Here is a 26,808-nt window from a genome sequence, read left to right on the forward strand (position 1 = left end):
TGTGGCGGTTCTGGGGTGGCGTGGTTACACGTGGTCTGTGGTTGTCAGTCCGGTTGCAGGTATTGCCAAATGCTCTAAAATAATGCTGGAGGCGGCTTATGGTAGAGGAATGAACATTCAATTATCTGGCAACGGGTCTGGTGGACATTCTTGCAGTCAGCATGCCAATTGCACGCTCCCTCAAAACTTGAGACATCTGTGGCATAGTGTTGTGTGACAAAACTGCACATTTTAAAGTGGCCTTTTATTGTCCCCAGCGCAAGGTGCATCTGTGTACTGATCATGCTGTTTGATCAGCTTCTTGATATGCCACACCTGTCAGGTGATTTGATTATTTTTGCAAAGGAGAAATGCCTATTAACAGGAATGTAAACACATCTCTGGATTGTGAAACCAACGCATTACATGTTGAATTTATATTTTTGTTCAGTGTACATAGGTAGCCTATAATTCAGATTCCATCTAGGTTCTACCTTGCTGAATAATCACAATAGCGGCCAGTATGATGACAATACCTACCAGAGGAATTTGGTTTATCTGACAGGACTGTGAGCCTCATGGCCTTTCAGGATGGTGCTGAGATCCCATCTCAATAAGTGCCCTGCACTGGCTCAGCATTGTGCAAAAAAATACATTTTACATATATTTTTTTTTACAGAATTTGATCTCAATCAATATTAACCATACATCTATCTACTTCACCCGTTACGTATTCAGAAACATTGGGACCACACACTATTTTGTTGTTGCTCTCACGCTAACGTGCGAGATCCAGCCCCGACTACGCGGTCTCAATATGCCCCAACTTCCCCCCTCCCCAGCGGACTGCCTGGTTTGAGATGAGTGGAAGATGTCGGTTTCGGGTCTGAAGGCCGAATTGAAGTTTTTGGAGTCAATTTTTGACCCAAACCACGAACGTTTCAGAATTATCGATTGGAAGCCTGATGAGCTTAGTTGTCAGTTTAATGTAACCGGTGAAAAACTGTTGATAATACATTGCAACATCACGGTAAGAAAGAAACTAGCTAGCTAACGTAGCTAGTTAGCTAGCACAGGCACAGGGCGATAAACATGACGAATTTGGATTTCTCAAGCCGAACACTGCGAAAACACAAATCAGCTAAGCTAGCTTTGTTTTTGGAGATCATTAGCTAGCCACATAATATATAAATGTGTTGAGACTTTTCAGTTAGTTTATACTCTAATAAAGGGGCCATATGTGGCTCAGTTGGTAGAGCATGGCGCTTGCAACGCCAGGTTTGTGGGTTCGATTCCCACGGGGGGCCAGTATGAAGTATGAATGTATGTACTTGTAAGTCGCTCTGGATAAGAGCGTCTGCTAAATGACTTAAATGTAAATGATATGTCCAGGTATAATTAGCTATGCTAGCTAACTCGTTAGAAAACAAGAAATAATATCATATTTGTAAACGTTACCGTTGGTTGTTAAGCTAATGTTAGCTAGTAGGCTAATGCGTCTAAAAAAACTCAAAATGCCTTTTGCCACAAGGCCAATCTATAAAATGTATCTGATATTTGTACCTTATTTTACTTATACAATAACTTGTCAAAAGGTAACGTGACCTGCGAACACAATTGCTGACTAATGGAGATAAAGAATAGTCCTGCGTAAAAGGGTTGTTCACATTAGCTAGCTAACTAAACCAGGACATAACGTTACAAGTCAGCGCTACTAGGTAGGTAGTGCGTGTTGCATATTTATCGATGCTTCTATATGTCAAATATCATTCCTTTTATTCTGAAGTAGCTCCACCTACTAGCTACAGTTCAGTCCTGTTCCATTAGAGCTTTACCAAATAATGATGTGATCAATTGATCATCCCTCCCAGGAGTCATACCCCTCTACACCCCCAATCTGGTTTGTTGACTCTGATGACCCAAGTCTGACAGAGGTGTTGGAGCGCCTGGAAGATGTCAGAAAAGGAACATCTTTGGTAAGTCACTTACCTGTGTGTGTGTGTGTGTGTGTGTGTGTGTGTGTGTGTGTGTGTGTGTGTAGACTGTGGACTTTTCTTCCTTCATCTTCAACACTATGTGCTGTAGGATGTAGCTACCGGCTCTCACAGAAGGCATAGGCCCTAATATCACCTACAAAATTGGTTGATTGTAAAAAGGGTCCGTCACACTATATATGCCTTTTACCCGAAGTGAATTAGTCAATACGTGCATGCATGTTTACGAATGGGAATTGAACCCACTACCCTTGCAGTTGTAAGCTGCATTTTTTTTTTTTAATTGAACCTTTATTTAACTAGGAAATTCAGTTAAGAACAAATGCTTATTTAATACCTCGGCTAAACCCTAACATGGACGACGCTGGGCCAATTGTGCGCCGCCCTATGGGACTCCCAATCACGTCCGGTTGTGATACAGCCTGGAATCGAACCAGGGTCTGTAGTGACGCCTCTAGCACTGAGATGCAGTGCCTTAGATTGCTGCGCCACTCTGGAGCCATGCTCTACTGACTGAAGGTGTCCGTGTGCCTCCCATCCGAGAAACAGTTTGGAACGGTTCGCATATGTACTATGACATTTTGTGATGTTTTTTTTTAGTCTTGGTATTTGGCAAAGTTTGTTTTTTTTCTGTCTGAAACGTTTTTCGAGGAAAGCTGAAGTCTACACCCCTTCGTCAGTGAAATCGTCAACAGTAGGGATTCAGTGATTCGTCAACAGTAGGGATTCAGTGATTCGTCAACAGTAGGGATTCAGTGATTCGTCAGCAGTAGGGATTCAGTGATTCGTCAACAGTAGGGATTCAGTGATTCGTCAACAGTAGGGATTCAGTGATTCGTCAACAGTAGGGATTCAGTGATTCGTCAACAGTAGGGATTCAGTGATTCGTTAATAGTAGAGATTCAGTGATTCGTCAGCAGTAGGGATTCGTCAACAGTAGGGATTCTTCAATTAAGTGTGTGTCACTCAAAGAGCAAATTGTTTTCATGCACATTTTTTCATTTGAAATCTAACCTTCATTTTTATTTAACTTGGCAAGTCAGTTAAGAACAAATTCTTATTTACAATGACGGCCTATCTCGGCCAAACCCTAACACGGATGACGCTGGGCCAATTGTGCACCCCACTATGGGACTCCCAATCACGTCCGGTTGTGATACAGCCTGGAATCGAACCAGGGTCTGTAGTGACGCCACTACCACTGAGACGCCTCTCGGGAGCCCCTATACAGAAATACCGAACCAAACATCTGAGTTAGATGTAAAATTCCACGACTAAGATCTCCTCTGCAAAACCATCAAAATTAATGACCGATTTCTTCAATTATCTTAGATTAATTCGGACTATTTTGAGAAGGTGGATACTGGCTACGGCATCTCAAGATGGACAAACAGTACTATTGCTGCTTTTTTCCCTTGTTTTTCAAGCGAAGGTATTTAAGGGAGTATGCGAGCACACTCGTTCGGTTCTCAGCTAGGCGCCAGCTGAACCAAAGCATGCGGAAGGCTTGAGCCACGTAGAACACTGACTGTAAGTCGCTCTGGCTCTTATGAAAATCTTAGTACCTCCCTCATAATTGGTTGATAAGTTACTGTAAAGCAGGGGTAGGCAACTAAATATAGGGGGCCGGAACATAAATATAATAATTTGTATACTGCAAATTGACCACAACTAAGCCCAAAAAGAGATTTGTATTTTCAAATTAAAAGATTCCATACCTTGATAACATTAAGACACAATCACATACAAGTGAGCACCAAAAGTATTGGGACAGTGACAATGTTTTGTTGTTGGCTCTGTAGTCCAGCACTTTAGATATTAAATAATACAATGACTATGAGGTTAAAGTGCAGACTTTCAGCTTTAATTTGAGGGTATTTTCATCCATATTGGTTGAGCCGTTTAGAAATTAAAGCACTTTTTATACATAGTCCCCCCATTTTAGGGTACCAAAGGTATTGGGACGAATTTTCTGATGTGTATTAAAGTAGTCAATAGTTTTGTATTTGGTCCCATATTCCTTGCACACAATGATTACATCAAGCTTGTTACTCTACAAACTGGTTGGATGCATTTGTTGTTTGTTTTGGTTGTGTTTCAGATCATTTTGTGCCCAATAGAAATGAATGGTAAATAATGTATTGTCTCATTTTGGAGTCTCCTTTTATTCTAAATAAGAATGGAATACGTTTCTAAACACTTCTACATTAATGTGGATGCTACCATGATTACGACTATTCCTGAATGAATCGTGAATAATGATGAGTGAGAAAGTTAGACGCACAAATATCATACCCTCAAGACATGCTAACCTCTCGCCATTACGATAGTATTTCGAGGTTAGTGTTTTGGGCCTCTGTTAGATATTTATGCCTCTGTAACTTTCTCACTCACAATTATTCACGATTCAATCAGAATTATCCGTAATCATTGTAGCGTCCACATTAATGTAGTCGTTTTTAGAAACATTATATTGTTATGTACAATAAAAGTGACTCCAAAATTACACAATACACGGTTCACCCGATATGGATGAAAATACCCTCAAAGGAAAGCTGACAGTCTGCACTTTAACCTCCATAGTCATTGTATCAATTAAAATCCAAAATGCTGGAGTACAGAAACAAAACTACAAAACAGTTTCACTGTCCCAATACTTTTCTCTTTTCTTTGTTATTCCTGGGAATACTTGGTCAACAGATTACCTACATGAAACTCATTTTTGACTGAATTCCTTGTGTTTTTCCATCTGTTAACGACCCCTGCTCCAAAGAGATACTGTACAATGACAGTTGCCCTGTTTTGTTGTTTTTTTCCCCCAGCTCCTGCAGCAGCTGAAGCGTCTCATCTGTGACCTATGTCGGCTGTACAACCTGCCCCAGCACCCAGATGTTGAGATGCTAGATCAGCCCCTCCCTGCTGGGCCCATCAACCCAGAGCGCAAGGTAGGGCTCATTCTAGAATTAAATTCTATTTCTTTGGTAGCCCTGACAACCCCATATAAATAGAATCTAGAACTGGTGTACTCTGATTTGAATCACGTTTGTAGGCTAACCCCCCACAGTTTGAAGTCAGCAAATATTCAGTTGGCTTGAATCAGTGGAAATGAGTGGAAATTTCAGTGGAAATGGAAATACTGTTAGCCTCAAATGTGTATCAGACTAAGCTAAATATTGTGACTCAAGGATGGGGACAGCCCTATCGCAAGGCAATAATCATTCCATAACGTTCCGTACCAAAATTGAGAGTCAGAAGGCATGCCTCTTCTTTAAACTCACAATCCATTTTTTGTCTTTCCTTTTCCTCTCTCTTTGTAGCATGGACCAGCCGATGAAGTGACATCCGAGGAGGAGGAGGAGGAAGAAATGGGCGAGGTGTGTGTGTACCGGTGTGTGTGTGTGTGTGTACCGGTGTGTGTGTGTGTGTGTACCGGTGTGTGTGTGTGTGTACCGGTGTGTGTGTGTGTACGTGTGTGTGTGTGTGTGTGTGTGTGTGTGTGTGCGTACCGATTTTGTTTGTTTGTTTTTGTGTGTGCATGTTTACCTACCTGTGTACAACGAACATTACATATAGAGATAATATCCACGTTCATCTTAAACGTATTGTGCGTATGCTGTATATAACTTATCTTGTGTGTATGTATACTATATAAAACCTCTCTTGTGTGCAGGCCTTGCATTTAAGGGTGTCCTGTCACCCTTAAATGGGGTGACAGGAAAAACATGTCTGGGACGGTTCAAAACAGACTCTGGGACAGTTCTTGGACGATAGATCTGAAATTCATACAACCACTGAACATAATTACAATGTTAAACAGTAATGATGCGGATGCAATTGATCTGAACGTTTAGTTTAAAATGTTGATAAACAATATTGTTCCAAATGTTCCAAAATGCAATTTTCCGGCAACGCGCCGTTCTAAAACGCCACTGCACATCCGAGCGGTGTCATGTGACTGAAATGAAAGGGGAGATCTAAAGATGCAACAGCTAGCATGGGTTGCTAATATGACTAGGATTATCGTCAACTAGCATGGGTTGCTAATATGACTAGGATTATCGTCAACTAGCATGGGTTGCTAATATGACTAGGATTATCGTCAACTAGCATGGGTTGCTAATATGACTAGGATTATCGTCAACTAGCATGGGTTGCTAATATGACTAGGATTATCGTCAACTAGCATGGGTCGCTAATATGACTAGGATTATTGTCAAATAGCATGGGTCGCTAATATGACTAGGATTATCGTCAACTAGCATGGGTTGCTAATATGATTAGGATTATCGTCAACTAGCATGGGTTGCTAATATGACTAGGATTATCGTCAACTAGCATGGGTTGCTAATATGATTAGGATTATCGTCAACTAGCATGGGTTGCTAATATGACTAGGATTATCGTCAACTAGCATGGGTTGCTAAAATGACTAGGATTATCGTCAACTAGCATGGGTTGCTAATATGACTAGGATTATCGTCAACTAGCATGGGTTGCTAATATGACTAGGATTATCGTCAACTAGCATGGGTTGCTAATATGACTAGGATTATTGTCAACTAGCATGGGTTACTAATATGACTAGGATTATCGTCAACTAGCATGGGTTGCTAATATGACTAGGATTATCCTCAACTAGCATGGGTTGCTAATATGACGAGGATTATCGTCAACTAGCATGGGTTGCTAATATGACTAGGATTATCGTCAACTAGCATGGGTTGCTAATATGACGAGGATTATCGTCAACTAGCATGGGTTGCTAATATGACTAGGATTATCGTCAACTAGCATGGGTTGCTAATATGACTAGGATTATCGTCAACTAGCATGGGTTGCTAATATGACTAGGATTATCGTCAACTAGCATGGGTTGCTAATATGACTAGGATTATCGTCAACTAGCATGGGTTGCTAATATGACTAGGATTATCGTCAACTAGCATGGGTTGCTAATATGACTAGGATTATCGTCAACTAGCATGGGTTGCTAATATGACTAGGATTATCGTCAACTAGCATGGGTTGCTAATATGACTAGGATTATCGTCAACTAGCATGGGTTGCTAATATGACTAGGATTATCGTCAACTAGCATGGGTTGCTAATATGACTAGGATTATCGTCAACTAGCATGGGTTGCTAATATGACTAGGATTATCCTCAACTAGCATGGGTTGCTAATATGACTAGGATTATCCTCAACTAGCATGGGTTGCTAATATGACTAGGATTATCGTCAACTAGCATGGGTCGCTAATATGACTAGCATTATCGTCAACTAGCATGGGTCGCTAATATGACTAGGATTATCGTCAACTAGCATGTGTTGCTAATATGACTAGGATTATCGTCAACTAGCATGGGTTGCTAATATGACGAGGATTATCGTCAACTAGCATGGGTTGCTAATATGACTAGGATTATCGTCAACTAGCATGGGTTGCTAATATGACTAGGATTATTGTCAACTAGCATCGGTCGCTAATATGACTAGGATTATCGTCAACTAGCATGGGTTGCTAATATGACTAGGATTATTGTCAACTAGCATCGGTCGCTAATATGACTAGGATTATCGTCAACTAGCATGGGTTGCTAATATGACTAGGATTATTGTCAACTAGCATGGGTCGCTAATATGACTATTATTTAGCGTCAAATAGCATGGGTTGCTAATATGACTAGAATTAGCATCAACTAGCACGGGTTGCTAATAAGACTAGAATTAGCATCAACTAGCATGGGTCGCTAATATGAGTAAGATTGTGAAAGAAAGTTGATTTTGAAAACCAATAGAACATGAGAGAAAAGCTGTTTTCAATGTTTATAAAATAATTCCCTCAACGTTTCTATGGTCCTATTTTGGTTAGGTTTCCTTTAAAACAAGGTTAAGACAAGCCCCATAAAATGACATAAAACCTCCAGGTTTTAAACAATTACATTTATGGTTAATTAGTTACAAAATAGTGACTGCCTCCGCTCAGATTGCAAGGTGTGTGACGTGTGCTTTGCGCAACAGGCACTCTCACGCTCTTGTGACCATTCGAAATGAACAAACCGTGCCTTGAGTGGCCTATGTCCAAAGTATCAAGCCTATAGACGTTAATGTTAATTATCCTACAATATATTTGTCAAACATGTATGGCGTCTATAAGAATCGTTATAGATTGGCTACATATCTGGCACCTCATGTAAGCATCTGTCTGGACATGACAGGCTGTAGCCAATACGCATAGGCTATCACCTACACTTTGACATGTAGGCTAATTATTTATACTGAACAAAAATATAAACGCAACATGTAACACTTTCAAAGATTTTACTGAGTTACAGTTCATATCAGGAAATCAGTCAATTTAAATAAATTCATTAGGCCCTAATCTATGGATTTCACATGGCTGGGAATACAGATAGGAATCTGTTGGTCACAGATACCTTTAATAAAAAGTAGGGGTTTGGATCAGAAAACCAGTCAGTATCTGGTGTGACCACTATTTGCCTCAAGCAACGCGGCACATTTCCTTCGCATAGAGTTTATCAGGCTGTTGATTGTGGCCTGTGTATGCAGGCCATGGAACAAGTTGGACGTTTTCAGCTACCAGGAATTGTTTACAGATTCTTGTGATATGGGGCCGTGCATTATCATGCTGAAACATGAGGTGATGGCAGCAGATGAACGGCACGACAATGGGCCTCAAGATCTCGTCACGGCATCTCTGTGCATTCACATTGCCATCGATAAAATGCAATTGTGTTTGTTGTCCGTAGTTTATGCCTGCTCAAACCATAACCCCACCACCACCATGGGGCACTCTGTTCAGAACTTTGACATCAGCAAACCGCTCGCTCACACGACTCCATGCTGACTGCCATCTGCCCAGTACAGTAGAAACCGGGATTCATCTGTGAAGAGCACATTTCTCCAGCGTGCCATTGGCTATTGAAGGTGAGCATTTGCCCACTGAAGTCGGTTACGACACCAAACTACCGTAGGGTCAAGAACCTGGTGAGGACGACGAGTATGCAGATGAGCTTCCCCGAGACGGTTTCTGACAGTTTGTGCAGAACTTCTTTGGTTGTCCAAACCCACAGTTTCATCAGCTGTCCGGGTGGCTGGTCTCAGACGATCCTGCAGGTGAAGAAGCAGGATGTAGAGATCCTGGGCTGTCGTGGTTACATGTGGTCTGCCGGTTGTGAGTCCGGTTGGATGTACTGCCAAATTCTCCAACTGCTTATGGTAGAGAAATGAACATTACATTTTCTTGCAACAGGTCTGGTGGACATTGGTGCAGTCAGCATGTCAATTGCACGTTCCGTCAAAACTTGAGACATCTGTGGCGTTGTGTGACAAAACTAGCACAAGATGCACCTGTGTAATGATCATGCTGTTTAATCAGCTTCTTGATATGCCATACCTGTCAGGTAGATGGATTATCTTGGCAAAGAAGAAATTCTCACTAACAGGGATGTAAACACATTTTTGCACAACATCTGACAGAAAAGTTTTTTGTGCGTATGGATTTTGTTGGGGGATCTTTTATTTCAGCTCATGAAAAATGGGACCAGCATTTTACATGTTGAGTTCAATCACATTTTATTTGTCACATACACATGGTTAGCAGATGTTAATGCGAATGCAGCGAAATGCCTGTGCTTCTAGTTCCGACAATGCAGTAATAACCAACGAGTAATCTAACCTAACAATTTCACAACTACTACCTTATACACACAAGTGTAAAAGGATAAAGAATATGTACATAAAGATATATGAATGAGTGATGGTACAGAACGGCATAGGCTAGATGCAGTAGATGGTATCGAGTACAGTATATACATGTGAGATGAGTAATGTAGGGTATGTAAATATTATATAAGTGGCATTGTTTAAAGTGGCTAGTGATACATGTATTATACATAAAGATGGCAAGATGCAGTAGGTGGTGTATAGTATATACATACGAGATGCGTAATGGGTATGTAAACATTATATTAAGTGGCATTGTTTAAAGTGGCCAGTGATACATTTTTTACATGTATGGCAGCAGCCACTCAATGTTAGTGGTTTTCTGTTTAACAGTCTGATGGCCTTGAGATAGAAGCTGTTTTTCAGTCTCTCGGTCCCTGCTTTGATGCACCTGTACTGACCTCGCCTTCTGGATGATAGCGGTGTGAACAGGCAGTGGCTCGGGTGGTTGTTGTCCTTGATGATCTTTATGGCCTTCCTGTGACATCGGGTGGTGTAGGTGTCCTGGAGGGCAGGTAGTTTGCCCCCGGTGATGCGTTCTGCAGACCTCACTACCCTCTGGAGAGCCTTACGGTTGTGGGCGGAGCAGTTGCCGTACCAGGTGGTGATACAGCCCGACAGGATGCTCTTGATTGTGCATCTGTAAAAGTTTGTGAGTGCTTTTGGTGACAAGCCGAATTTCTCAAGTCTCCTGAGGTTGAAGAGGCGCTGCTGCGCCTTCTTGACCACGCTGTCTGTGTGGGTGGATCAATTCAGTTTGTCCATGATGTGTACGCCGAGGAACTTAAAACCTTCTACCCTCTCCACTACTGTCCCGTTGATGTGGATAGGGGGGTGCTCCCTCTGCTGTTTCCTGAAGTCCACGATCATCTCCTTTGTTTTGTTGACATTGAGTGTGATGTTATTTTCCTGACATCACACTCCGAGGGCCCTCACCTCCTCCCTGTAGGCCGTCTTGTTGTTGTTGGTAATCAAGCCTAGCACTGTAGTGTTGTCTGCAAACTTGATGGAGTTGGAGGCGTGCATGGCCACACAGTCATGGGTGAACAGGGAGTACAGGAGAGGGCTCAGAATGCACCCTTGTGGGGCCACAGTGTTGAAGGTCAGTGAGGTGGAGATGTTATTACCTACCCTCACCACCTGGGGGCGGCCCGTCAGGAAGTCCATACTTGATGACAAGTTTGGAGGGTACTATGGTGTTAAATGCTGAGCTGTAGTCGATGAACAGCGTTCTCACATAGGTATTCCTCTTGTCCAGATGGGTTAGGGCAGTGTGGTTGTGATTGCGTCGTCTGTGGACCTATTGGGGCGGTAAGCAAATTGGAGTGGGTCTAGGGTGTCAGGTAAAGTGGAGGTGATATGGTCCTTGACTAGTCTCTCAAAGCACTTCATGATGACGGAAGTGAGTGCTACAGGGCGGTAGACGTTTAGCTCAGTTATCTTAGCTTTCTTGGGAACAGGAACAATGGGGGCCCTCTTGAAGCATGTGGGAACAGCAGACTGGGATAAGGATTGATTGAATATGTCCGTAAACACACCAGCCAGCTGGTCTGCACATGCTCTGAGAACGCGACTGTGGATGCCGTCTGGGCCTGTAGCCTTGCGAGGGTTAACACGTTTGAATGTTTTACTCACGTCGGCTGCAGTGAAGGAGAGTCCGCAGGTTTTGGTAGCGGGCCGTGTCAGTGGCACTGTATTGTCCTCAAAGCGAGCAAAGAAGTTGTTTAGTCTGTCTGGGAGCAAGACATCCTCGTCCGCGACGGGGCTGGTTTTTCTTTTTGTAATCCGTGATTGACTGTAGACCCTGCCACATACCTTTCGTGTCTGAGCCGTTGAATTGCGACTCTACTTTGTCTCTATACTGACGCTTAGCTTGTTTGATTGCCTTGCGGAGGGAATAGCTACACTGTTTGTATTCGGTCATGTTTCCAGTCACCTTGCCCTGGTTAAAAGCAGTGGTTTGCGCTTTCAGTTTCGCGCGAATGCTGCCATCAATCCACGGTTTATGGTTGGGGAATGTTTTAGTAGTTGCCGTGGGTACGACATTGCCAATGCACTTGCTAATGGACTCGCTCACCGAATCCACGTATTCGTCAATGTTGTTGTTTGACGCAATGCGGAACATATCCCAATCCACGTGATCGAAGCAATCTTGAAGCGTGGAATAGATTGGTCAGACCAGCGTTGAACAGACCTGAGAGCGGGAGCTTCCTGTTTTAGTTTCTGTCTATAGGCTGGAGCTTCCTGTTTTAGTTTCTGTCTATAGGCTGGAGCTTCCTGTTTTAGTTTCTGTCTAGGCTGGAGCTTCCTGTTTTAGTTTCTGTCTATAGGTGGGCGTTTCCTGTTTTAGTTTCTGTCTATAGGCGGGCGCTTCCTGTTTTAGTTTCTGTCTATAGGCTGGAGCTTCCTGTTTTAGGTTCTGTCTATAGGCTGGAGTTTGTTTTTGTTCAGTGTACATTTATGCAAAAATGAATTTCATATTATTCCAACGTTGCCTTTTTAGAGGTACATCTTTGTCTATTTGAATGTTCTAGAGTAGACCCATGTTGGCATATCAAAACACAACAAATATTTTTATTCATTTGGGATGGTTTATCTTCAGGTTGGGATGGTTTAAATTGCACTAAGATAGGATTCTTGGATGGTGATGAGGAAAGTTAGCCTGGAGCCCTGCTTGTGTGTGTGCATAACTCTATATGTGATAACAGCGTTTGTGTTCAGCAGGATATTGAAGACCTGGACCACTATGAGATGAAGGAGGAGGAGCCTGTACATGGGAAGAAGTCAGAGGATGACGGGATTGAGAAGGTGATTACTGTGATACACACCTCTTTCTCTCCCTCGCTCTCTGTCGGTCTCTCTCTCTCCCTCCCTCGCTCTCTGTTGGTCTCTCTCTCCCTCCCTCGCTCTCTGTTGGTCTCTCTCTCCCTCCCTCGCTCTCTGTTGGTCTCTCTCCCTCCCTCGCTCTCTGTTGGTCTCTCTCTCTCCCTCCCTCGCTCTCTGTTGGTCTCTCTCTCTCCCTCCCTCGCTCTCTGTTGGTCTCTCTCTCTCCCTCCCTCGCTCTCTGTTGGTCTCTCTCTCTCCCTCCCTCGCTCTCTGTTGGTCTCTCTCTCTCCCTCCCTCGCTCTCTGTTGGTCTCTCTCTCTCCCTCCCTCGCTCTCTGTTGGTCTCTCTCCCTCCCTCGCTCTCTGTTGGTCTCTCTCTCCCTCCCTCGCTCTCTGTTGGTCTCTCTCCCTCCCTCGCTGTTGGTCTCTCTCTCGCCCTCCGCTCGCTCGCTCGCTCTCTGTCGGTCTCTCCCTCCCTCGCTCTCTGTCGGTCTCTCCCTCCCTCGCTCTCTGTCGGTCTTTCCCTCCCTCGCTCTCTGTCGGTCGCTCGCTCGCTCGCTCTCTGTCGGTCGCTCGCTCGCTCGCTCTCTGTCGGTCTCTCTCTCGCTCGCTCGCTCTCTGTCGGTCTCTCCCTCCCTCGCTCTCTGTCGGTCTCTCTCCCTCCTTCGCTCTCTGTCGGTCTCTCTCTCGCCCTCCGCTCGCTCGCTCTCTGTCGGTCTCTCGCTCTCTGTCGGTCTCTAGCTCTCTGTCTGACTTGCTCGCTCTCTCTCTGTATGTCTATCTACACTGAGCGAAAATATAAACGCAACATGCAACAATTTCAAAGATTTTACTGAGTTACATTTCATATCAGGAAATCAGTCAATTGAAATATATTCATTAGGCCCTAATCTATGGATTTGACATGACTGGGAATACAAATGTGTCTGTTGGTCACAGATACCTTTAAAAAAAAAACAGAGATGTGGATCAGAAACCCAGTCAGTATCTGGTGTGATCACCATTTGCCTCGTGCAGCGCGACACATCTCCTTCACATAGAGTTGACCAGGCTGTTGATTGTGGCCTGTGGAATGTTGTCCCCACTCATCTTCAATGGCTCTGCGAAGTTGCTGGATATTGGCGGGAACTGGAACACGCTGTTGTACGTGTTGATCCAGAGCATCCCGAACATGCTCAATGGGTGACATGTCTGGTGAGAATGCAAGCCATGGAAGAACTGGGACATTTTCAGCTTCCAGGAATTGTTTACATGGCCCCTTGTGACATTGGGCCATGGATTATCATGCTGAAACATGATGGCGGCAGATGAGTGGAACGACAATGGGCCTCAGGATCTCGTCACGGTATCTCTGTGCATTCACATTGCCATTGATAAAATGCAATTGTGTTCATTGTCCGTAGCTTATGCCTGCCCATACCATAACCCCACTGCTACCATGGGGGCAATCTGTTGACATCAGCCACACCGCTTGCCCACACGACGTCATACATGCTGTCGGCCATCTGCCGGGTACATTTGAAACCAGGATTAATCATGGAGAGCACACTTCTCCAGTGGCCATCGAAGGTGAGCATTTGCCCACGGAAGTGTGTAACAGCGACAAACCACATTCAGGTCAAGACCCCGGTGAGGATAACGAGCACGCAGATGAGCTTCCCTGAGACGGTCAAGACCACGGTGAGGATGACGAGCACGCAGATGAGCTTCCCTGAGACGGTATCTGACAGTTTGTGCAGAAATTATTTGCGTTTCCACTAGTTACCTCAACTATAGTCAAAATTTGGCTATGTAGTAAAAATATATAAATATAAGGTTAACCTGTTAGGCGGGCTGTCCCGATATCGGTACACTTATGACAACATCCAGCTCTATTGCAGGGCGCGAAATTCAAAATCTATTTTTTAAAAATATTTAACTTTCACACATTAACAAGTCCAATACAGCATTTGAAAGATAAACATCTTGTCAATCCAGCCAACATGTCCGATTTTTTAAAATGTTTTACAGAGAAAACACCACATATATTTATGTTAGCTCACCACCAAATAAAAAAGTGGACAGACATGTAGCAGCAGCACAAGTATGATTCAAGTAGCATGCACAAGCCAACCTAACTAACCTAGAACCAACCTAAACAACCTAGAAAAAACTACCTCAGATGACAGTCCTATAACATGTTACACAATAAATCTATGTTTTGTTCATAAAATGTGCATATTTTAGCTATAAATCAGTTTTACATTACTGCTCCCATCATAGCTACATCATAGCTACAGTCTGAAATCGCACGGGAGTAGCCAGAGAAAATACAGACACCAACGTCAACTACTAATTACACCTCATAAAACATTTCAGAAAAACATATGGTGGATAGCTAATGAAAGACAAAGATCGTGTGAATAGAGCCAATATTTCCGATTTTTGAAGTGTTTTACAGCGAAAACACAATATATCGTTATATTAGCTTACAACATTAGCTAGCATACGGCAGCATTGATTCTAGTCAAACGCTAGCATAGCACAGTTCGACAGATATATGAAAAAGCATCCCAAATTGGGTCCTTATCTTTGTTGATATTCCATCAGAATGTTGTAAAGGGGTTCATTGTCCAGTACAGTCTTTAGTTGGGTTCCAGAACGAACTATTTCCCTCTTGGGTTAGCAAGCACAATGGCCGTGCGGCGCTAATCTCTCTTTCTTCAAAAAATTCTTCCAAAGCATCACGTCTAAAGTCCAGAATAAATTGCAATAATATAATTAAAGTATATTGAAAAAACATACTTTAGGATGATATTGTGACATGTATCAAATAATATCGTAGCCAGAGGTCATATTCACCTTTAACGAGCGTATTCCAGGAGCCAAGTCCAGGTTCTACCTCGCGCCCAGAAAAAAAATTAAAGTGCGCAGGTCTCACTACAAGATGTTGTGTTCAGCCCCTGGAAGAGATATTCAACTGCTTTTTTCTCTCACTTCCGCATTACACCCAGATGAAGGCGTATGACGTGTTTCTACGGTCCTAAGTGACATGACCTTTTATAGACAAGGTCTTAAAGAGAGACATTGCATTTGGAAATCTCAATTCTGGATAGGAAATGGGCTGTAAAAATAGTTCTGTTCAACTTAGAGAAATAATTCAAACGTTTTTAGAAACTATAGACTGTTTTCTATCCAATAGTAGTAAATATATGCATATTGTAAGATCAAAAATTTCTTAAGAGGCCGTTTGAAAATGTGCGCATATTTTCCAGTTTTTTCAATATTCACCCTGCAGCCAGAAGAGGTTGTTTAGGATTTGATCCTGAGTCGCTTTACCACAGATATATCCTCCAATCACAAAGGTTATATAAATATTGGAACTTTTCTTTCTCCACAGATCGTGTTGGTGTCTGGTTACTAAGCAACCATTTTTTTGTTTTTCCATTTAAAACCCTTCTGTCAAACTACCTTTTCATCTCTAAAATATGGCAATTCCAACTACAAAACATCTTAAGGCTCAAAATACAACAACTTGCCTTCCTAACAGCTAAATGTTTTTTGTTTTTGACTTTGTTATAAATCCTATTCTACTTTCGAGGCTCCTCCGCATGTTGTCATGGGAAAATATGAATGTTATTTCCAACAACCAATGAGCAGCTCCTCTGGAAATCATATTGAATGCTGAGATTTCTGAAAGACAATTCTCTTCGGCAATATGACCCAAGAAGTAGAATGTTAGACTGGTTACCCAGACTGTCTTTACCTTGCATGTTTTTTGAAAATTGCTTCCTGTAATTGTGCAAGTAAGCGTTACATTGTACTGTGTACACTTTGCTGTATATTACTTCTTTTTACTATTGTTTTGCTATTTGTTAACATTTAGTTTTTATCTTTCTAACTTTTTATTATCTTAATGAAGCACTTCCTACTGCATTTTGCACAAAATGTGCTGTATTAATAAAGTTGAATGTGCTTTGATTTGAAGGAGAACCTGGCCATCCTAGAGAAGATCCGTAAGAACCAGAGGCAGGACCACTTGAACGTAAGTGCTCATTCGGTAAGGCGTCTTTCTTATTTTTCGGGGGGGGGGGGGGGGGGGGGGGGCGAGAACATTTCCACCGTTTTTATAGTCTCTTGTCTTGCTCTAAGGTACCCTGGTTCTGATCCGTGTTGTGATGCCTGTTTCAGGGTGCCGTTTCTGGTTCAGTTCAGGCGTCTGATCGTCTCATGAAGGAACTCAGGGAGATATACAGATCACAGAGTTACAAGACAGGTGAGTGATCGACAGGTCAGAGTTACAAGACAGGTCAGCAATCGACAGGTCAGAGTTACAAGACAGGTGAGAGATCGACAGGTCAGAGTTACAAGACAGGTGAGAGATCGACAGGTGAGCGATCGAACAGGTCAGAGTTACAAGACAGGTGAGCGATCTACAGGTCAGGGTTACAAGACAGGTGAGCGATCGAACAGGTCAGAGTTACAAGACAGGTGCGCGATCGACAGGTCAGGGTTACAAGACAGGTGAGCGATCGAACAGGTCAGAGTTACAAGACAGGTGAGAGATCGACAGGTGAGAGATCGACAGGTGAGAGATCGACAGGTGAGAGATCGACAGGTGAGAGATCGACAGGTGAGAGATCGACAGGTGAGAGTTACAAGACAGGTGAGAGATCGACAGGTCAGAGTTACAAGACAGGTGAGAGATCGACAGGTCAGAGTTACAAGACAGGTGAGAGATCGACAGGTCAGAGTTACAAGACAGGTGAGAGATCGACAGGTCAGAGTTACAAGACAGGTGAGAGATCGACAGGTCAGAGTTACAAGACAGGTGAGAGATCGACAGGTCAGAGTTACAAGCCAGGTGAGCGATCGACAGGTCAGAGTTACAAGACAGGTGAGCGATCGACAGGTCAGAGTTACAAGACAGGTGAGAGATCTACAGGTCAGAGTTACAAGACAGGTGAGAGATCGACAGGTCAGAGTTACAAGACAGGTGAGAGATCGACAGGTCAGAGTTACAAGACAGGTGAGCGATCGACAGGTCAGAGTTACAAGACAGGTGAGAGATCGACAGGTCAGAGTTACAAGACAGGTGAGAGATCGACAGGTCAGAGTTACAAGACAGGTGAGCGATCGACAGGTCAGAGTTAAAAGACAGGTGAGCGATCGACAGGTCAGAGTTAAAAGACAGGTGAGCGATCGACAGGTCAGAGTTACAAGACAGGTGAGCGATCGACAGGTCAGAGTTACAAGACAGGTGAGCGATCGACAGGTCAGAGTTACAAGACAGGTGAGCGATCTACAGGTCAGAGTTACAAGACAGGTGAGCGATCGACAGGTCAGAGTTACAAGACAGGTGAGCGATCGACAGGTCAGAGTTACAAGACAGGTGAGCGATCGACAGGTCGGATTAACCTGTCTAGGATGAGGGTGCCGCTAGCGGCACTCCCCCCCCACCCCCACTGAAAAACCAGTGCCGCGAAATTCAAAAAAAATATATTTTTTAAATATTTAACTTTCACACATTAAAGTCCAATACAGCTAATGAAAGACACAGATCTTGTGAATCCAGCCAACATGTCCGATTTTTAAAATGTTTTACAGGGAAGACACAATATGTAAAGATGTACATCTATTACCTAAAAACACATTAGCATAATCCACCATCTTTTATTTGTCCACCAACACCAGTAGCTATCACCAATTCGGCTAAACTAAGATATTTATAGCCCCTAACCAAGAAAAAAACTCATCAGATGACAGTCTGATAACATATTTATGGTATGGGATAGGTTTTGTTAGAAAAAAGTGCATATTTCAGGTAGATGGCATAGGTTACAATTGCACCCACCGTCACAAATGGACTAGAATAACTACATAGAGCAACTTGTTTACCTACTTACTAATCATCAAACATTTCGTAAAAATACACAGCATACACTAATCGAAAGACACAGATCCTGTGAATACAGACAATATTTCAGATTTTCTAAGTGTCTTACAGCGAAAACACAATAAATCGTTATATTAGCATAGCACATAGCAGCCCAGCATTGATTCTAGCCAAAGTGAGCGATAACGTCAACATCGCCAAAATATATAAATTTTTTCACTAACCTTCTCAGAATTCTTCAGATGACACTCCTGTAACATCATATTACACAATCCATATAGAGTTTGATCGAAAATGTTTATATTTAGACACCAAAATCATGGTTAGACAATGTGAAATGTAGCCCAGCTGGTGAGAAAATGTCCGTGCGCCATATTAGACAGTGATCTACTCTTATACATAAATACTCATAAACGTGACTAAAAAATATAGGGTGGACAGGGATTGATAGACAATTTAATTCTTAATACAATCGCGGAATTACATTTTTTAAATTATCCTTACTTTTCAATACAGTTTGCGCCAAGCGAAGCTACGTCAAAAAACATGGCGTCCTAAGCCACTAACATTTTTCGACAGAAACACGATTTATCATAATAAAAATGTCCTACTTTGAGCTGTTCTTCCATCAGTATCTTGGGCAAAGGATCTTTTCTTGGGTCTAATCGTCTTTTGGTGGAAAGCTGTCCTCTTGCCATGTGGAAATGCCAACTGCATTCGGGATGAACTGGAAGCGTGCCCAGCAATTCACAGCGTTTCAGAAATAAATGTCCCAAAATCGCACTAAACGGATATAAATTGCTATAAAACGCTTTAAATTAACTACCTTATGATGTTTTTAACTCCCATAACGAGTAGAAACATGACCAGAGTAATATTACTCCCTCCACTAATGCTTGGAACAAGTGCGGGTCGATGTCCTCCAGGCGCATTACGCAGCAAGAAAAGAGTTCCTAGCTACAGGGTTTTTTAATTTGTAGTGCCTGTGAACGCGCAATCGACCCCATTCAAATCGTCATCACGTAAAGGCATCCAGGGGAAGACGTAAGCAGTGTCTGTATACTCATAGCAATAACTGCGGCCTTTTAACTGACTCCAGATCAGGGGCCAACATTTCTGAAATCTGACTCCATGTCAGGGAAATTGCTGTAGAATGGGTTCTGTTCCACTTAGAGACAAAATTTCAACTCCTATAGAAACTATAGACTGTTTTCTATCCAATGATAATAATAATATGCATATTGTACGATCAAGAATTTTGTGGGAAGCCGTTTCAAAAATTACACGATTAGCATAAATAGTGACAACAGCGCCCCCATCCTCAACAGGTTAACAAGACAGGTGAGCGATCGACAGGTCAGAGTTACAAGACCGGTGAGTGCTGGCCTTGCTTAGCACCCCATTGGCCCTAACCCTTCAGTGATTGTAGATCTGATGATGATAACATGTTGATTTAACAGTGATGTTCACCTGTACATATCTTGTTATTCATTTCCAGGTATTTATTCAGTGGAGCTAGTCAACGACAGCCTGTATGAATGGCACGTCAAAATAAGAACGTAAGTATTCAAATCCAGGTGTTATTTCTTAGAGCTGTGGTAGCTTCCCCTGTTTCCTGTCTAAGTCTGGATAAGATAGTGTAATCATCCTGTCATTATTTTACAGGGTCGACCCAGATAGTCCATTGCATAGTGACTTGCAGGTTCTGAAGGAAAAGGAAGGGGTGGACTACATTCTGCTCAGTTTCTCATATAAAGTGAGTTTCATTCGTTGATTTAGATTTTTTTAAATAAATGAATTGGTTTTTATGAGGTGGGAAAGAGGTTTTGCGATCGATGTGTTTTCTTGTTTGACTCTTGCAGGATAACTTTCCTTTTGATCCTCCGTTCGTACGCGTCGTCTCTCCTGTGCTGTCCGGAGGGTGAGTGCTACTCAGTGAAGTCTGGATGGACTTGTCCTACGCTTCTGTTTTTACACTAGAGTAGTCTGTCTGCCCTTTTCATCATGTCCCTGAACGTGATCTAGAGTATTCTGTCTGTCAGCATGTCCCTGAACGTGATCTAGTGTATTCTGTCTGTCCTTTTCTTCATGTCCCTGAACGTGATCTAGAGTAGTCTGTCTGTCAGCATGTCCCTGAACGTGATCTAGAGTAGTCTGTCTGTCCTTTTCTTCATGTCCCTGAATGTGATCTAGAGTAGTCTGTCTGTCCTTTTCTTCATGTCCCTGAACGTGATCTAGAGTAGTCTGTCTGTCCTTTTCTTCATGTCCCTGAACGTGATCTAGAGTAGTCTGTCTGTCCTTTTCTTCATGTCCCTGAACGTGATCTAGAGTAGTCTGTCTGTCCTTTTCTTCATGTCCCTGAATGTGATCTAGAGTAGTCTGTCTGTCCTTTTCTTCATGTCCCTGAACGTGATCTAGAGTAGTCTGTCTGTCAGCATGTCCCTGAACGTGATCTAGAGTAGTCTGTCCTTTTCTTCATGTCAATCAATCAATCAATTTTATTTTATATAGCCCTTCGTACATCAGATAATATCTCGAAGTGCTGTACAGAAACCCAGCCTAAAACCCCAAACAGCTAGAATGCAGGTGTAGAAGCACGTCTCATGTCCCTGAATGTGATCTAGAGTAGTCTGTCTGTCCTTTTCTTCATGTCCCTGAATGTGATCTAGAGTAGTCTGTCTGTCCTTTTCTTCATGTCCCTGAATGTGATCTAGAGTAGTCTGTCTGTCCTTTTCTTCATGTCCCTGAATGTGATCTAGTGTAGTCTGTCCTTTTCATCATGTCCCTGAACGTGATCTAGTGTAGTCTGTCCTTTTCTTCATGTCCCTGAACGTGATCTAGAGTAGTCTGTCTGTCAGCATGTCACTGAACGTGATCTAGAGTAGTCTGTCTGTCCTTTTCTTCATGTCCCTGAATGTGATCTAGAGTGTCTGTCCTTTTCTTCATGTCCCTGAATGTGATCTAGAGTGTCTGTCCTTTTCTTCATGTCCCTGAACGTGATCTAGAGTAGTCTGTCTGTCCTTTTCTTCATGTCCCTGAACGTGATCTAGAGTAGTCTGTCTGTCCTTTTCATCATGTCCCTGAACGTGATCTAGTGTAGTCTGTCCTTTTCTTCATGTCCCTGAACGTGATCTAGAGTAGTCTGTCTGTCTCCTTTTCTTCATGTCCCTGAACGTGATCTAGAGTAGTCTGTCTGTCAGCATGTCCCTGAACGTGATCTAGAGTAGTCTGTCTGTCCTTTTCTTCATGTCCCTGAATGTGATCTAGAGTAGTCTGTCTGTCCTTTTCTTCATGTCCCTGAACGTGATCTAGAGTAGTCTGTCTGTCCTTTTCATCATGTCCCTGAACGTGATCTAGTGTAGTCTGTCCTTTTCTTCATGTCCCTGAACGTGATCTAGAGTAGTCTGTCTGTCTCCTTTTCTTCATGTCCCTGAACGTGATCTAGAGTAGTCTGTCTGTCAGCATGTCCCTGAACGTGATCTAGAGTAGTCTGTCTGTCCTTTTCTTCATGTCCCTGAATGTGATCTAGAGTAGTCTGTCTGTCCTTTTCTTCATGTCCCTGAATGTGATCTAGTGTAGTCTGTCCTTTTCATCATGTCCCTGAACGTGATCTAGTGTAGTCTGTCTGTCCTTTTCATCATGTCCCTGAACGTGGTCTAGTGTAGTCTGTCTGTCCTGTTCATCATACTTTAGCTTCTGCTAAATGACTCAAATTAGATGGGCCAAATTACTTTCTGGTTCGTTAACCAGTCTTGGTACTTCTCTGTCCTGTATTTCAGGTACGTTCTTGGCGGAGGGGCCTTATGTATGGAGCTTCTCACAAAACAGGTCTGGATTTTAATACTATTCATACATTGTTTATCCCTAACCAAAGTTCCTGAAGAAGCTGTCTGTTTCTCTTTGCTCAATTGTCTTTAAAAAAATAATATATATATATTTGTTTTAGTCTGTTCTCCTCCTCACCTCCTCTCCTTCATTGCCACTGATCTGATGAGGTTTCAGACAGACCAATTAGTATTTCTTTGTGTTGTTCCAGGGCTGGAGCAGTGCCTATTCCATTGAGTCCGTCATCATGCAGATCAATGCGACCCTCGTCAAAGGAAAAGGCAGGGTGCAGTTCGGAGCCAATAAGGTAAACGACTGTAACCGTTGGTAAACATTTAGATATTTTGTCACACCATTTGAGGTTGTTGAAGATGATTCTAATCTGTATTTTCACCTCATATTCTTCTAGAATCAGTACAGTTTTGCCAGGGCACAACAGTCATACAAATCCCTGGTGCAGATTCACGAAAAGAATGGTAAATGATCCTCATTGAACTATCGATCCATATAAACATGAATGAAAATAGACGACGATGATTATACAAATCCGTGGTTGTTGTGGCAACCTTGTGTGTTATGTGTTTTTTTCCCAGGCTGGTACACACCTCCTAAAGAAGATGGGTAAAGAGTTCACTCATTCTCCCTGGGAACATATAATGTATTTTTTGGGTAAAAAAACAAACAATATATTTTTAATTTCTTTTTGAACTATTTTCTCCCTTCTGACTTATTGGGAGTTATATCATCTTTCTTGTGGAAACCAACTGGCAAATTCTTCCGTTTGGCCTGTCGTCAGCTCAGTAGACCAGTATCTCCTCTCTGCCTGGCCCGACAACGGGCTCGACTGTCTCCCCTCCCTCCTGTATCACTCCACTTCCCCCTTAGTACTTCACCTGAGGAGAACTTCACCTGAGGAGAATGTCTGTTATAACTGAGGGGCTCGGCGGTCCTCCTGCATCACTCCGCTGCCCCCTTCACCTGAGGAGAATGTCTGTTATAACTGAGGGGCTCGGCGGTCCTCCTGCATCACTCCGCTGCCCCCTTCACCTGAGGAGAATGTCTGTTATAACTGGGGGGCTCGGCGGTCCTCCTGCATCACTCCACTGCCCCCTTCACCTGAGGAGAATGTCTGTTTATAACTGAGGGGCTCGGCGGTCCTCCTGCATCACTCCACTTCCCCCTTAGTACTTCACCTGAGGAGAACTTCACCTGAGGAGAATGTCTGTTTATAACTGAGGGGCTCGGCGGTCCTCCTGCATCACTCCACTGCCCCCTTCACCTGAGGAGAATGTCTGTTATAACTGAGGGGGCTCGGCGGTCCTCCTGCATCACTCCACTGCCCCCTTCACCTGAGGAGAATGTCTGTTATAACTGAGGGGCTCGGCGGTCCTCCTGCATCACTCCGCTGCCCCCTTCACCTGAGGAGAATGTCTGTTATAACTGGGGGGCTCGGCGGTCCTCCTGCATCACTCCGCTGCCCCCTTCACCTGAGGAGAATGTCTGTTATAACTGAGGGGCTCGACGGTCCTCCTGCATCTTTTATACATGCACATCATCTCTTCACATTTTGTTTTCCCTTATCTCTCTCAATGTGGAGAACAGCTTTTTCTCCTTCCATACATGTGCTGGTTTGATGACGTGGGCTCGACTAACGGATCATCTTGCTCAGTTCCTCCTCGGTGAGAGAACCTACCTACTGTACAGCAGACAGGTCTGACTGGAGATGGTTTGTTCATATCCACAACCACCACCACCTGTTTTTAGTGTGAAGCTGTAAGCTTTACAGCCAGCCACAGCGTTGGCAGTTGGATTTGAACTGAAACCTCTGTGGTGACAGTTGGATTTGAACTGAAACCTCTCTGTGGTGACAGTTGGATTTGAACTGAAACCTCTCTGTGGTGACAGTTGGATTTGAACTGAAACCTCTCTGTGGTGACAGTTGGATTTGAACTGAAACCTCTCTGTGGTGACAGTTGGATTTGAACTGAAACCTCTCTGTGGTGACAGTTGGATTTGAACTGAAACCTCTCTGTGGTGACAGTTGGATTTGAACTGAAACCTCTCTGTGGTGACAGTTGGATTTTAAAGCGAAAATGAAGGAAGATATGGAGGATCACTTAAGACGTTTCAATGATGTCATCTTTAGTGACGCTGCTCCTTTTTCTCCCCTGACTTTGTGTAATATTTACTGGTACAAAATGCAGACGTTGTTTAAAAGAAATAGTATATGCTTAAATGTATTGTTATTCTGCTTGCCTGCTTTTTTTGTTGCTTTTTTAAAATGTCCCAGCAGTAACATCATGTGCCAGATTGGTGACAAAATGGTGGGTGCCTAGGATGCAGGAAGGGGTCTCCCAAATGACACCCTAGTACCTAGATAGTGCACTTCTTTTGACCTTTGCCCCATGGGAATGAAAAAGCAGGATATGGACAACATTCTTACGAAAGCAAAGTAACTCTGGATCATTCTTTTTTTTTTTCTGATAAATGTGTTGGTCAAAAAATACTGCACGATGTAGGAAATGAGTTGCCATTTTGGGATGGAATCTACCACTGCGTACTATCTCCCTGCTGTCCTGTATGATGTGACTGTTGATCCTCAGTTACATCACACCTGAACATATTTTTTTAGAATGGTTAAGTGAGCTAGCTCCACCAAGCGCCTGTCATGTCATGACCACTGTTGCGTTCTATTTAAGGGGATCACGTAGAGGATGGCCTGGTTCCAGATCTCCTGGGGTTGGTCTGTACCCAGATGTTCATACCGTTTCTGTACCGTACCGGGGTATGCGGTATTACCGAATGTGCACAGAAGTTGGCGTTATTTTTATGCACAAAACAATTTAGGTAACGGGGGCTCTTGATCCAGGAAGGGATTGAACGTCTCTGCTGTAACCAAGAAGCTTGGTCTTGACATCTAGACACTTAGCTAGCAAGTTAACAAACGACGTGCCTAGCTGGAGCCCTGAGCTGGATATCATTTATTTAACACATCTTAGATTTCTTATAGTTATACTTCATTTAAAGTTATAGGCAGTGGCGTAGCACACACTCCCCAAAAAACGCAATTCTAAATCATACCATCGGTTTTTCGAAATACCCCGGTATAAATTGTATATATTGCCCAAGCCTATTGTCTTCTAATGACTATAGGACTGGGCAAGACGGCACAAATAGACCTGGGATCAACCAGGCTGGAGCGTAGCGTGCAAGGCTACCACAGCACAACACAGTTACCATAGCCAGTTACATTACCAGCTAGTTACCATAGCCAGCTACATTACCAGCTAGTTACCATAACTCCATTACCAGTTAGTTACCATAGTCGGTTACATTACCAGTTAGTTACCATAGTTGCATTACCAGTTAGTTACCATAGCCAGCTACATTACCTGTTAGTTACCATAACTCCATTACCTGTTAGTTACCATAACTCCATTACCAGTTAGTTACCATAGTCGGTTACATTACCAGCTAGTTACCATAGCCAGCTACATTACCAGCTAGTTACCATAACTCCATTACCTGTTAGTTACCATAGTCGGTTACATTACCAGTTAGTTACCATAACTCCATTACCTGTTAGTTACCATAGTCGGTTACATTACCAGCTAGTTACCATAACTCCATTACCTGTTAGTTACCATAACTCCATTACCTGTTAGTTACCATAACTCCATTACCTGTTAGTTACCATAACTCCATTACCAGTTAGTTACCATAGTCGGTTACATTACCAGTTAGTTACCATAGTTGCATCACCAGTTAGTTACCATAGTTGCATTACCAGTTAGTTACCATAGTTGCATTACCAGTTAGTTACCATAGGCAGCTTCATTACCAGTTAGTTACCATAGGCAGCTTCATTACCAGCTAGTTACCATAGTCGGTTACATTACCAGTTAGTTACCATAGTTGCATCACCAGTTAGTTACCATAGTTGCATTACCAGTTAGTTACCATAGGCAGCTTCATTACCAGCTAGTTACCATAGTCGGTTACATTACCAGTTAGTTACCATAGTTGCATTACCAGTTAGTTACCATAGTTGCATTACCAGTTAGTTACCATAGTTGCATTACCAGTTAGTTACCATAGTTGCATTACCAGTTAGTTACCATAGTTGCATTACCAGTTAGTTACCATAGTTGCATTACCAGTTAGTTACCATAGTTGCATTACCAGTTAGTTACCATAGGCAGCTTCATTACCAGCTAGTTACCATAGTTACATTACCAGTTAGTTACCATAGTTGCATTACCAGTTAGTTACCATAGTTGCATTACCAGTTAGTTACCATAGGCAGCTTCATCACCAGTTAGTTACCATAGTTGCATTACCGGTTAGTTAGCATAGTTGGTTATATTACCAGTTAGTTACCATAGTTGCATCACCATAGCCAGCTACATTACCAGCTAGTTAACTTAACTCCATTACCAGTTAGTTACCATAGTCGGTTACATTACCAGTAAGTTACCATAGTTGCATTACCAGTTAGTTACCATAGCCAGCTACATTACCAGCTAGTTACCATAGTTGCATTACCAGCTGGTTACCGTAGTT

General features: G+C 42.9%; 1 protein-coding gene across 4 annotated transcripts; it reads left to right on the top strand.

Annotated features, from left to right (window-relative positions):
- Window positions 1–720: 720 nt before the first annotated feature.
- Window positions 721–23,643, top strand: LOC129861901 (ubiquitin-conjugating enzyme E2 Q2-like). Of its 4 annotated transcripts, none has more exons than XM_055933082.1 (14): window positions 721–1,009; window positions 1,851–1,955; window positions 4,796–4,918; window positions 5,291–5,347; window positions 12,442–12,528; window positions 16,513–16,569; window positions 16,716–16,800; window positions 19,919–19,979; window positions 20,086–20,176; window positions 20,283–20,341; window positions 22,200–22,248; window positions 22,457–22,552; window positions 22,655–22,721; window positions 22,839–23,643. In XM_055933082.1, the coding sequence occupies exons 1-14, from the start codon at window positions 851–853 to the stop codon at window positions 22,868–22,870; spliced, it is 1,128 nt and encodes a 375-aa protein (XP_055789057.1). In that variant the 5' UTR covers window positions 721–850; the 3' UTR covers window positions 22,871–23,643. The 4 variants fall into 4 exon arrangements, with proteins under 4 accessions (XP_055789057.1, XP_055789055.1, XP_055789058.1 ...); XM_055933080.1 differs by having other exon boundaries at window positions 722–1,009; window positions 16,513–16,584; XM_055933083.1 differs by having other exon boundaries at window positions 723–1,009; window positions 12,445–12,528.
- The last annotated feature ends 3,165 nt before the right edge of the window (window positions 23,644–26,808 follow it).

Source organism: Salvelinus fontinalis, chromosome 9 (genome assembly GCF_029448725.1).
Source record: "Salvelinus fontinalis isolate EN_2023a chromosome 9, ASM2944872v1, whole genome shotgun sequence".
NCBI classification, from domain to species: Eukaryota; Metazoa; Chordata; class Actinopteri; order Salmoniformes; family Salmonidae; genus Salvelinus; species Salvelinus fontinalis.

What these genes read in the sequence shown, in the direction of transcription:
- LOC129861901 (XM_055933080.1), top strand. Translation starts at nt 851, where the DNA reads ATGTCGGTTTCGGGTCTGAAGGCCGAATTGAAGTTTTTGGAGTCAATT. An exon ending in CCATCAACCCAGAGCGCAAG is followed by an intron (nt 4,919 to 5,290) that starts GTAGGGCTCATT and finishes CTCTCTTTGTAG; the next exon opens with CATGGACCAGCCGATGAAGT. An exon ending in TGCTCAGTTTCTCATATAAA is followed by an intron (nt 20,177 to 20,282) that starts GTGAGTTTCATT and finishes TGACTCTTGCAG; the next exon opens with GATAACTTTCCTTTTGATCC.